General features: G+C 42.4%; 1 protein-coding gene across 1 annotated transcript in view; it reads left to right on the top strand.

The window, feature by feature from the left end:
* Nucleotides 1–13,997, top strand: part of cntnap2a (contactin associated protein 2a) — a 454,430-nt gene that overhangs the window by 190,373 nt on the left and 250,060 nt on the right. Inside the window, exon 3 of the mRNA XM_050057256.1 lies at nucleotides 12,346–12,539. Within this exon, the coding sequence (XP_049913213.1) occupies nucleotides 12,346–12,539 (194 nt within the window). The remainder of the gene's footprint in view (nucleotides 1–12,345; nucleotides 12,540–13,997) is intronic.

Genomic DNA, 13,997 nt, shown 5'->3' with positions numbered 1-13,997 from the left:
AAAAAAAAGTATCAATCAAATTTCCTCATGGGAGCATCTTATTATCTCCGCCACCATGGAAACTGCACCTGATAATGGTTTATTTTGACGTAGCCTTCATTCACACAAAAAACTTGTCACAAAGTGATTTAGGCTTTGGACGGAGACAAGCACACAGGAGAACAATGAATACCTTTTTGGATGTAAACAAAACAAGAAAGGAATGGGAACGTTGTGTATGTGTGTGTGTGTGAATATCCCCGCTGGCATGCGTGCATGAGAGCATGCATGCCCACGTTGCTGCGCAGTGCAGACATGGCCGAGCATGAGATTGGACCGCTAATCACAAACACCTGGCCACTGATCTTTATATTCCATTTTCTTTTCTCCTCCTCGCTCCCTCTGTCTCTCTTCATCCCTCTCTCTCTGTGTTTTTCTCTCTCCTCTGCTCTGTGTGGTCTCTCTCTGCCCTCCATCACATCCTTGTCTCCCCTTTCTTCCTCTCCATCTCATTTTCCCTCCATACACTTTCTATTTTCTACAGTAATATTCTCAGTCCCACACTCCATTTTCTCAGCCTGTCCCTTCTTTCTTTGCAGACCTCATTATCTATTTTTTTCTTCACTTACATTCCACACTTTTTTAAAGTTTGTCCAAAGTTTGAAAAAGTTGCACCGTATCCCTCCTTATTCAAACTAAAAAATCGCCACTGTATTACAGTGCAACTGTGCTCTGACTTGCTGCACAATTAACCAGATTCCCCCTCCTTTTTTCACGCATTGCTTTTCACTCTCTGTCATCTGGCAAAGTTGTTTGATGTCTCTAGTCGTTGCAGTCATCCATCGATAATGGCGGTCCGCTCCTAATTAAATTACTCTGTCTTCATCCGCTCCCTTTGCTCCATGACAGAAAGATGAAGTACTAGCAGAGGGCTAACCAGCTGTTTTCTCTCTGCTCCCTTTTTCCGGCGGCCTAGCATCTTAATTAATTAAGATGTTATAGTTTCTGTGAATGTGGTTGTTATGATATGAAAAGCGGCAACTTTGATAAACATACTCTCCCATGTTCTCTCGGGTGCTGGAACCTACAAAAATGAGGCAGCACACAGAGCCCTGCGAGTGTTTAAACCCGCATGCGCAGCAACAAATTCTGTTATGTGTACGCGCCCCCACACACTCTCCCACACTGACAGTAAGACAGAGGAGAGATGTTCCCTTGTTTGATGCTCTGCTTTGCCGTCACTTTTGTTTGTGTGTCATGCCTGTCACCAGCTGCTCGTCACTCGTCCAAAATCACGCTGTGTCTCCATTACTCACTCTCAGAACTCAGGTCTTTTCCCCCTGCGTTTCAAAAGTCTTTATCTTCCTTTTTGTACGCTCTCGCACACTTTCACTCGTTCAGTTTGTCTTTTGTTCCCGCTGTTGCTCTAATGCTCACTTGCTCTTTCCGCTTTTCTCCACCATTCACTCTTTCCTCTCATCTGACTCATTTTCTACCATCAGTACTCTAAAAGCCATTTACCCAGCCAGAGAGTTGAATTAAAACCCCTACTTTCCATTTCCCTGCTGGGCTGTAAAAGTTAAAATCATCTTTGTCATCATCTCACACACACACACACACACACACACACACACACACACACACACACACACAGATCTTCACACTCCCATTCACATTTTAACTGTCTCTGGCTCATACATACATACTACACTGTATGTGTGTTTCCATGTTCACTCCCCAGTAGTGATAAACAACCCTGTGACCTGTCCAGTTAAGTGAGCTCTGATCATGTGTATCTAAAAAGATAAAACAACAGGAGGGAGTCAAGTTGACAGCCTAACAAGAGACGGACAGAGGAGAGAAAAGACGGCTGAGACAGTGGAACACTGTGTGATTCAAGTTCAAAGCAACCAAAGGGAGCTTTCATACCTTTGCTTGTGGTCTGGTCTAATAACTCATAGCCTAAGGTTTCTTGACCAGTGAGCACTGAGATGTGTGAGATGTGATACAAGAAAAATATCCACACAGGTTGCATTTGTTGACAGTTTCAAAAGGTGGCCATTTTTGGCAATGGTTCCCAGAGGGGACCTCATGCTTTGATTTTCTCTCCATTATGTTTCCCTACCTTTCCTTAGTCAGCACGTTGCTGTTGGTACATCGATCTATGCCCCCCTCATTGCCAGGATGATTTTTTAGTGCCTTTTACTGGATGTTCATTGTTATTGGTTTTGGTGAAAAATAGGCAATAACAAGATTTTTGTGGTCACTTTGTTTGCAGCTCTGACAAACTGCTTTAATGTCACAGAAAAACTGAACAGTTGATAAAAACCTCTCTCTCTGTGCATGTTTATACACAACTACATTTATTTGCTTGTGTGTGAGAGTGTCTGTGGGCATAGTCAGCACTGATATCAGTACGATTCCACTGTAACACACGCTCCGACTGTGCTACCACTGCTGGGTTATCTGTGTCATCACAGATAGCTCAAACCTTGTTTTGCAAGCTTGGAGAAACTCCAACCATGTTTTTCGGCCTCGGTTGGCTCCTTTTATCTCAGAAGGAACCTCTCTGTGTGAATTCCAATTGGCCAGTTGTGACCTGTGAAGGGCACCACACAGCGACATTTTCACCAGGGCAGCTTTCAGGTAGCAGATTAATCTGATTTCTAACATGCTGCTTGTTAAAAATGCCAGCGCCAGTGTTGCCATAAGAACTGGTCCCAATTCAAGTGCATTAGGAGGATGTATTAAAGAGTAGCCTTATGGGATGGAGGTGTTCCCCACAGACAGATTTTAAGCCATTGCAGAATGGGCTGATAAATTGCAAAGGCATATCATCAATACCTGTGAATTTCCCCAGTGTAAAAAAATCTGATTGGATTTTCTTCCTTTTCTATGTTCATTAAAGGATGTTCGATCTGTCTGACAGGGGCTATTATTAATGTTATTATTAATTAATGTTATTTCGTATTCATCCATTAATTGTTTAGTTAAAAAAAATCCAATGCTCATGAGTACATCCCAGAAAAAGAGTCGCCTCATCAACTTGCTTTTGCTGACCAACAGTCCAAAAACTTTTGAAAAAAACTTTTAATTTACAATTATAAAATAAGGGAAAGCTCTAAGTCCTTAGGTTCGGGACATTCAGCAAGTGAATATTTGGTATTTTCTGCTAATTATGGACTGAAACAATGTATTGATTATCATGAATGTTGCAGACTGATCAATGATCCTATGCAGCTTTCAATACCATTGGATTTTGGTAGCCCGTTCTCATTCCCAGGACATCAAATAACAACTTAATCAGTGGTCTTATACCCCTTTTCGACAGCCATGTGCTGGCTTGGCTTGGCTTGGCTTGGTTTGGTTTGATTTGGTTTGGTTTGGTTTGGGCCATCAGCCCAGCGCAGCAGGGATTTGCATTTCCATTACAGCAGTGGTACTCACTTGAAGGTGTGCCTTCAACTGCTGACAGCTTGTCTTGGGTGATGACATTTAAAAGCAGCAGGCTGATCCACAGTCTCCACAACAGGGCAGGGAAAAGAAGTTTACCTGTTGGAGGTGAGCTGTTTGCAGAGGTGCAGTAAGAGCGTGTTGTCTGCAGCTCTTCATCGAACATCTCACTGTGGCTGTTTCTGCTTTCACTTTCCTCCCTGCTGTATTATTAGACCTGACTTTATTGAAGACAAGCTGCTAATGAAGTTCCACTAATTCAGAAAGAAACACTTTTTTTCTCTTTAGATTATTCATAATAAAAATCACATCATGACATCCAAGTTTCACACAACTTCCTATACGGCTGATAGCGAACATGAAACGGTAAAATAAAGCAAATATCTAAAGTTAAAACAGGATGCAGGAGAGAAACTAAACTCCAAACCACAGAGATTCAGTCAGAAGCTACAAAAATACTGAGAGCTGAACACACAATGGGTCTCATTCATGAAAAGTGAGTAAATCTGTGTGTAGATTTGCACATAAAAGCCTACGCTACTAAAAACCTACTCCGGATTCAGGAACGCCGCGGGAAACTCAGATTTGATCGTAAACACGTGTGTATGATCATGAATGCCAATCCATCGTAAAGTGACAGCGCGCTCCCGGTAATCAGCAATTAGCATAAATCCCCGCCCATGAATAGCCAATGACCACCATATAAGGAGGTGTAGGTGCATCCAGTCGACCTGTCAGTCATGGCGCAAAGAAAGAAAGAGAGAGAAAGAAAAAAGAATTTTTCCGAAGCGGAGATCGAAATAATTTTGGGTGAAGTGGACTTAAGAAAAAACATTTTATTTTCTTCAGTTAGTAGTGGTGTGACAGGGACAGGCAAAGCGAAGGCCTGGAGGGAGGTAACAGATGCTGTTAATGTTGTCTCCGTGGTACAAAGAACCATGTCAGAGGTGAAGCGTAAATGGTTTGATATGAAACTGGAGGCAAAGAAATGCATAAGCACACACAAAAAAAATACAGCGGTCACCAAACAAACAGAAGATTCATTTGTGGGAACGGGAAACCAGAGATGTTTTGTGCGTAATGGATAAACTCTAAATCAGTGATGGCTGTCGAAATGTAGAGCTTTAACATTTATTTTAACAAATGATACGATAACATGTAGCCCACAGCAGTTTTGTATGCATCGTCTTCAAATTATTTGAATCTTAATAGCCTAAAGCTCTGTTTAATACAACGTAAATTAAACATTTTTCAAATCAGATTTAGTCATTCAAATGATCAAAAAGCCACACAAAAAAACGTGTTGTCTCAAATAATTCTTTCAGCTGGCGCGTGCTCCTTCGTGGCTCCACCACCTGCTGCTCCTGCTGCCCCTGCTGAACCCAGGCACCAAGGCCGAAGAGGCTGTGATCCGGCTGTCGTCCTTACGGATATTTTTATTATCATCATTCAACATGTAGAAAGAACGTGTAATCTATTGAGTCGATTTACATAGATAATTCACAATCATGAACCTAGTCTGGATCTTAAACCTGCTAATTGCTAACTAATTTAAGTAAATGTGTTATATTTTCAATATTTTGTCATGTTTACGTGTTTCAAAGGCATCTGTGTATTGTGTACATAACAGAGCGCAATACGAATTAAAATTGTAATTTCCAATAGTGAAAAGCAATATTTATGTGCTTTACTAAATTTACACAAGCACTACGAGTGGTCAGGAGCAGGAGTAGATTTTGTTAGTAGCTACGAAAAGATTGGAGCTACTAAAATATTGATGAATGCGGACATGCACGTAAATTTCCTTCTGCTCACGTTTCATGAATGAGACCCAAAGAGTTTTAAAAATGTGTACAGTCTGGCAACACAAATGCTTGTTTGAGGGGGAGAAACGGGGCTGTCGGGGGTTGGCTGCGGTCAGCGAGACATTACCACTGCCCGCTTGAGGACCTACTCTGGAGAAGGTCCATCTCTGGCGCAGCTTGTTCTGGCATGATGGGTCTAAACTGATAATGTAAATGCATATCGGCACGGCATGGCTTGACTCGGCGTGGCCAAAAGTGACAGTGAGAAAGGCCGATTGGTCAGCATCAGATTCAAAGCACAAGACCCCCTTTAGCGTCTGTATGAGACGCACAGGGCTTTCAGTTAAGTCCAATTTAAATCCATCCACAGCAATGTTGTAGTGTAAAGAGCGAGAAAGTCTGCAAAGTGTGGGAGGGAGTGTTGTTGGATGGGTCAAACATACACAGGACTTTTCATCCAGGAGACTGCGATCTGTGTCCCCTGTGAAACCAAACGTTAACGTGTTTTCTTTATTTTAACTATATAATGTAGTTGCCATCATGTGACATTTGTATCACTTGACAGACTAGAAGTTACATAACATGCAGTTATTTTAACCCAAACGTTGATCTTTTTTCTAAACCTAACCAAGTAGTTTTGTTGCCTAAACCTCAAGTAGCTTTGATGACGAAACCTACATTTTCTCTGAACATGAAAGTTTAATTTGAAAAGGCACTATGCATGTAACCAGCAGTGATTGACGCTTTCTCTGATTATCCAAAACCAATGCTAGAGATCAAGCAGTCATGGATGACGAGTTGGGGTCGAGAACATATTGGATTCGGAAGAACTGCATACAAATTGTTTCATCACTTCACTTCATGCAACAATGTAGACTTGAAATGTTTAAAAAACACACACGTACAAAATGGTGCTCGAAGTGCCTATTATCCAGAAAGTAACCTGGTGTCAGCAGCGTTTTCAAGGCTTTTATCAGCTTCAATGGAGAAAAATCTATCCGGCATGCTCCTCTAGTTTCAGCCTGTTTTTGCTGTCAATGCTTTTTCTCTCCATCCTCCTCTTGGATTGTAGTTATTCTCCAGCCTTTGTCCTGAGCTCTATCTCCTGATCTTTTTCTCTGTTACTTGCCTTCCTCCTTTTCTTCGTCTCTTCCTCAAAGGTGGTTTCTCTGACCTTCTCTGCTCCCCTGTTCGCTCCCCTATCCTCCTCCTGCTCCTCCTCTCCTCCCCGAACATCTGTGTGTGTGACAGGTGAGAGAACGGTGACAGTCCCCCGACACTCCTCCCCTCCCCTTTCTCCTCCCAATTTTTTCCTTTCTTTTCCCTCCGCTGATGCTCACACTCGCTCTCTAACCTTCCGTCCCCGCACCACCAGCCTCCTCCATCTCCACTTTATTCTGTCAACCTCTTCTCGTTTCTCCCTTTTCTCCCTCCGGCTTTCACCTTTCACTGCACCTCTGTTCTTTTTTTTATATATCACTCTTCACCCCCCTCCTAACCTCTGTCAAGCTGCCCCTCCTCCCCTCTCACCTCTCATCTGTTCCTCTTTACCAGCCCTCTCCCTTCCTCTCCAATCTATGACAGCATTTGCCCATCTCACTTTTCTGGTGCCTTCATTTTTTATTTTTTTTTGCTCCCCCACATCCTTTATTCTTGTCCCTTGTTCCTCCTCTGACCTCTAACATAGAGCTCTTTAGCCCACAACTCTCGTCTATCATTGCTTTTTTTTTTCAGTCCGTCTTTCCCAAATGCTTGCCATCACTTTTACGATCTTTTGAACCTTTACGTCTCTCTGGACTTTTCAATCTATCTGTCTCTCTCATTCCCATCTGTTACTTCTGGTAACCCGGTAACCCTAACATGCCTTCTCCTCCATCCGTCCCCTTCAACCCCTTTTCCCTAACCACTACCTTGTCCTTTCATTCACCCCTTTAAGCCATGTTCACACCGGCATAAGCACTTCTTCAAAAACACAGCTTCCTCATTCATTCCGCTGAGACTGCGAGGTTGGGCTCCGTCAATTAAAGGCAGAGTTGTCCATCAAAAAAGTTGAACCTGGCTCAGCGTTTTGATGCAACTCAATGCAACATCATCCAGTATTGCACTGCGTTGGCCAATCAAATGGTGTGCATCAAACTGGACTGGATCGTATGTCATTTTCTTTGCAGCATCACATCCGAATTGTAGCAGTTTGTGTAGGAGGCAATAGGGATGAAGTCTCAGATGCAGATTCACAGCCAGAACAGGAACTAATGGATGAGGAACAGGCTTACAGAAACAGACAGCAGGTTCAAACAGAGGTATCGTAGTTAACACATTAACAAGACCAGGGCAGGAACAAGATGCAGGCAGGTCAGGTTCAGGTAAAGATGTCAACCCAGTCTTACTCCCAACTCGTCAAATATGGACACTTGGTCAGTGACCCTTGGCATCAGATATTGACGCACAGAGGCACCTTATAGCGGCGTTATGAGATGCACCAGGCAGCAGCACTGGCATAGTTTAAAGAGCGAGAAAATCTGCATAGGGCAGGTAGAGCTGCAACGATTAGTCGACTAATCGATGACTAATCGACTATTAAAATAATTGGTGACTATTTTAGTAGTCGACTAATTGGTTTGAGTCATTACAAGTACTATAAAAGTACCCCAAAATACTCTTTTTGCAGCTTTTTATGTTCAAATATTGGCAGCTTTATTGATTTGATGGTGAACTAAAACCCTTTGGCGTGAGTACGAAACTTAGACTTAGACTTACTTTATTTGTCCCAGAGGAAAATTCGTTTCCACTAACTGTACATTTACAGAGATCGATCACGGATAACACAAGACATCAAATGACAAAATTTTGGGGTTTGGGAGAGACAGACCGACATTTTTCAACATTTTAACACATTTTTTGATAAAATGATTAGTCGACTAATCAAAGAAATAATCAACAGATTAGTCGACAATGAAAATAATTGTTAGTTGCAGCCCTAAGGGCAGACAGAAGAGGAGGTGGATGGGTCAGACAAACTATGGACTTTCACCTGGGACACTGTTCATGTCCCGTGTGACACCAAAAGTTGTTTCTTTAGCACTGTAGTGTGCTAATATATTTAGAATGCTACGCTAGTGATGTAAGTCACATGACTTTACATTACATGAGCAATAATGTACTTATTTTAAGCCAAACCATGATGTTTTTTAAAACCTACCCATGTACTTTTGTTGCCTAAATTTCAGGAAATAAATCTAAAAACAGAAGTTTCTTACCTACGTTCTAAGTTTATTTTAAAGAGACTGCATGTATTTAACAAACGGAAACTGTCCATTTCCTGTGAAATGGAAGTTTATTCTTTAACACAAGTTTATTTTAAAGAGACTGCATGTATTTAACAAATGGAAACTGTCCATTTCCTGTGAAATGGAAGTTTATTCTTTAACACAATACATGTAACTTGTGTAGTTTACATGCCGTCCCTGATTGTCCAAAACTGTTGCTGAAGGTGTACTGGAGTGTCACAGTTTGATGTGTAGGGCCATTGGCCAAGCGTCAGTTCTTGATGAGTCAGGACTGAGAATGTGTTGATGATTCATGTACAAAGGTTTGAAATGCTAAAGCTAACAGCAACATTCACAATCCTACAGACAGCCAGTGTTAGAGGGCAGGTATATGTACAGTGTGTGGCTGATCAGGTGTTAGAGACAGGTGTGTAGGACTGAGGTGTGTGGGATTGGCAAGAAAATCTGAGGGCATCTGGTAGATGGGTGGCGAAAGGAAGTTTTGGAAAGTTCTGAAGCACTGCAGGGGTCCTGGAGGAGAAGTGTGACATGGCTGCGATGTAGAGCAGGCGTGCAGAATGTCTGGTCATAACACATACGATAGCAGCCTCTTGCATGATTTTTTTTCTTTTGGACTCCAAATACCAGTTTGAATGCCTGCTTACAAGGCACCAGTGGTGTGAGAATGGTCACTGTGGCTGCAGCACTGCAGGGTAGAGATTTGAAATTCGATTCCCACCAACCAGTAATGGTCGTTTAAGTGGCCTTGAACAATGTGCGAAAATTTGCCAACTGCTTGCTTTGTGCTTCTCAGTGACCAGCAGTGGAGAATTGTATTTGCACTGTGGCAGTGTGAATGTGTGTGACTGTGAAGCAGGGGGTTGGGTGAAGAGCAGCATGCCAGGTCAGCCTGCCCTGCATGAATCCATTTGGAGGAAATACAAGACAATTTCATATTTGGTATTTGACATCAAAATGGGAATGTCAGTGGAATGTTTGAGGTGATACACAGAAGCAGAGCTACACATCATAACTTTCAGATGAGCTGACGCTGAAATCTTTTAGCAGCATACTCATCTCTACAATGTACCATTATTATTGAGGAATGTGCCGTAATGACTCCATACATGGTACATATATTCTCACTTTCCTCTATTGTCCTGAACTCTATAACTTTTTTAATCTTTGCCTTCTGTTCCACGCCATTTGAACCCACCTGCAGTCTAATTCTGCGTTGATGTTGAACCCTTTGCAGTGTCAAATGGGTTCACTTTATCTCTTTCTCCAAGTTCCTCATCCTTTTCCCACTGCTCTGTTCGTCCTCCCCTCTTCACTTTTGGCCTCATCTATCACCCTCTTTACCATAACTACATTTCTCCCTTTCTGTCCTTTTTTTTCATCCCATCCACATCTCATCTCTGGTCTCCCCAGTACCACAGCCATAAAATCCTCTCTCATCACTCCCTCTTCTCCTCACCTCATCCATCTCTCTTACACACCCTCGTATCCATTTTTCTGCCTCCTCCCTTCGCACGTCACCCGCGCACACACACCGTCTCGTCATTCTTTCTGGCACCCCATCCTCCGATTTTGTTCATACCCTCACACTACCTTGGTCATTGTCTGCTCAGCTTGCTTTCTTAATCTTTGTTTCCTACTGTCTGTTTACTTATCACTATCACCCCGCCCCTCCCGAACCCAGTGCCTCACCCTCCATCCCCTTTCCCCTCACCCCCTTTTGATAGTGTTTTATCCCCCCAAGGGGAATGGCTTTGCTGCAACGGGTTTTTGAGGTATTGACGTTTCCACTGATACGGGCCTGGTTATCTGTCAAGGCCGGGGCTGGAGTGTAATGGCTCTGTAATTGGATAAGATATAGGATTTTTGCCGGGGGAGGGGGGGCGTACATCACAAACTGCCTCACCCTCTATTTTATCATATGACTATCATCTCTCATGCCTCCTCCACTGCACTTGGTGCTCCTCTCTCACTCTCTGGTACTTCCGTGGTCTTACTATCTCCCTTTCTCTCACCTTGTCCCCGTGGTTCTGTTTCCTTCTCTCCCTGTCATTTTCAAATCAGTCATTCTCCTTCACTTGTGCTTTCAGCCCGTCACTTTCTTATCTGTATTTGTGTCCTTTCGAAAAAAAATCCATCACAGAGAATCAAAGAAGACGGCCGTGACATGGCCAGTTCGCAGTCCATCCACCACCCACTCTTCCCGATAATCATTTCACAGTCGCATTCTGTCACAGGCTTGGCTGTTTGTTGCACTGATACATTTTCAGCGCTTGGTGTGTGTGTGTGTGCGCACTAGTCTCTACATCTGTTTTATGCACTCCAATGCACTTTGTGTGCATTTTTCTTGTATTTCTCACACTGGTTTGACTGCTCTCACAGTCGCCCACATACCATGTTGGCATCACACCTCTGTTTTTTCCTCTTACCTTCTAATGGCAGATGGAATCAGGTCAGTGGGAACCTGTCCAGCATTTTTCTTTCTCCTGTCTAGCAGTTTCCTTTTTCTTTTGTTTCTGCAGCTTTTAACCTAAGGCTCATTTAACCTGTAAGGTCCAGGGGAGTTTAGCCCTGCCTCAGGTAGACTCCTGGAGGTGTGCAGGGTAGCAACCTCTGGAGGATGCATGAGTATTTGTCTGGCAATGAGGCTAGAACAAGGACGCAGACTGCCACTGAGATACGATACAAACACAGCCATCTATTCCAACAGTCGACACTGTAGCCACGGGAAAATAGCATTGAAATGCACTCATTTGATGCTTTCAGAGATAGTAATTTTCTTCAAAGCAGTATTTCACCTTGGTAGAATGTTTTCCAACTTGAGTGCACCTACCCTGTATCGAAGATCACAAACCTTCAACTTGGGAGCTGGGTTTTTGTGTGCACTTTGAAACTATATGCAGAAAGGCAAAGAAGAGGTCATATTTCAGTTTCACTCTAAACATTTAAAGTAATTTTCAGTTTGTATTGTCCATTTTGAGACTTGTGCGGTAAAAAAGCTATTGCAAAATGCATGTTCCACCAGAGTGAAATATCACTTTAATCTGCACTCAAGGATGCACATATTAAACCAGAGCTTAGCTGGAAATAAATGGAGATAATGGATAACCATATGTAACCATCATTATGAAGTGTGGCGTATTTGTGCATGACAGTATTTGCATTTTCACTTATTTTCATGCCTAGGGAATGTCTCATTCCTGTTTTACTCTGTACTTTATGATATATAGATCTCATCAGTAACACAGCTGTAATGTTGTGCTCAGATTCTAATCGTGGCTCTTATTCTTGGCCATTATGTCTTGCATACCAATAATAAAAAGGAGTCCACCCTGGAATGTCATACATACTAATGCCATTCCTCGAGAAGTTGAGATGTCTGCTGGACGGTGAATAATTATATGGTTCTGAAGAACAGTACATACGCTTTTCCAGTGCCTGTCTTGGGGCAAATGTCTGGGCTGCTCTCTGCCAGACACTGACCATTAATAATAGGAAGGGTTATAGCTGTGGAGCTCCACATTGTCTTTGTAAAATGTCATTATGACGGGACCATGCTGCCTTGGACTCAAGATCTGGTCTGCCCTGAACAGCAGCAACTCTGCATGTGCAGCGGGCAGTCTTTCTTAATAAGATATACCGAAGAAGAAGAAGAAGAAGAAGAAGAAGAAGAGGGGAAAAAATGTTCCCTACTATTTGTTACAATTAATTTAATTATACCAGGGCCAAGCCAGTTTACTCCACAGACAGACAGATACTGTTAAATGGGTATTTAATGGCAACCTTTTGACTTTCCACTCATAAAAATGTCACTTACTCTACAGGTGCTGGTGGATGGTCACCTCTGGACAGTGACCATTACCAATGGCTACAGGTGGACCTGGGTTCAAGGAAGCAGGTGAGCGCCATAGCAACGCAGGGCCGCTACAGCAGCTCTGACTGGACAACGCGGTACCGTCTCCTCTACAGCGACACAGGGAGGAACTGGAAACCATATCATCAAGATGGCAACATTTGGGTGAGTGATCAAAAATGTGTGTGTGTGTGTGTGTGTGTGTGTGTGTGCGCGCAGATGTATATATTGTAGGAAGCTAAAAACAATAAGAGCATCAAAGACAAAGCTCTTTAGTTGTCTTGTATTTATCATATAACATATCCATATAGCATATCCAAACTTATTTGCATGCACTGTAGACGCCTGCAACAATGAATGTATTAAAAGGACTCATGATGGAAGAGGAAATTGAATGACACTCCATTGTAATTACAAAATGAATACATTTTTTCTTGTCATTATCATGAAAATGTGAAGGCTTTCTTTTCACCTTCACATAACCCAGAGCAGAAAAACCTGATGTGGGAGTGCAGCATAGTGCACATAAATATTCATCAGTTAATTAGCTCAGTTTTTATCAAATGTAAAATCTCCACCACAGACCTTGTGTAAGCACCGATGCGTTCTAGATGGAAAATACAACATCAGGAAATGAGCCATTATCACTTCATTGATAGATATTGTATGGACGTGATCTCTCCGTGGCTATATTGTCTCCTGTACGTCTCTTGGTTTGAACCAACAGACCTCTGTCCCCTCATTGTTAGCGAGCACTTGAGTGGGGCATCTGACAATCTGTGATCATTAGCTAATGGGTTAATGGCCCACACTATTCACTGTTGTTGTATGGTGAAGAGCTACAGGTGATAACAGATGGGCTTTCAGCAAGAGGAGAGGAGAGGAAAAGAGAAGAATAGCCCTGTCATGAATAACAGTGATGCACAAAGCTAGTCAGCAGAAAGTAAAGCAGCAAGGATGTTTGCTTGTTTATCTCCACCGGTGGAGACAGGATATATGTATTTATATATATATATATTTATATTTATATTTCCCCCCCAGTCTATCAGATTCTCATCAACCAGAAGACTGTCAGGTCTGGGATTACACGCATTAATTAACATTAATATAATGTAAGTGTATCAGATTTTGCAAAGAGGCTATAGGCAAGACATACAAAAGCAGAAGAAACTAAGGATCATGTTTTTGTTAGCCTAGAATAAGCCCTTTGTTTCTACATGGGAAGAGGATCCACGTCCACTGAGCCAGCCATGTTGCACCGCCATGTTTCTACAGTAGCCCATAACAGACAAACTACACACTAGCACTAGAAATGGCCTTTTGTGTTTTTCTCTGTTGACGTGAAGGCCACCATATGTCTCCTACATGCTTGGAAAGGGAGGGGTAAAGGTAGAAGTTTTCAGTTGGTTGCAATCTGCAAAGTCACCACTAGATGTCACTAAATCCAACAAACTGGTCCTTTAACAAACCGTACATACAGCACTTACAGTAACAGTAATATCATGCAAACCTTTAATGTTTCACCTATTGTCTGAATTCTGTATGACGGTGATGTCATTAGAAATTGAATCACATGATTTTTGTTTGTCGCAGTAGCATATTAAAGGTGCCCAGGAGAAACAA

The sequence above is a fragment of the Epinephelus moara genome, chromosome 11 (genome assembly GCF_006386435.1).
Source record: "Epinephelus moara isolate mb chromosome 11, YSFRI_EMoa_1.0, whole genome shotgun sequence".
NCBI lineage: Eukaryota > Metazoa > Chordata > Actinopteri > Perciformes > Serranidae > Epinephelus > Epinephelus moara.
Note: the sequence above shows the minus strand (reverse complement) of the source record. Positions and strands in the feature narration are given on the sequence as shown.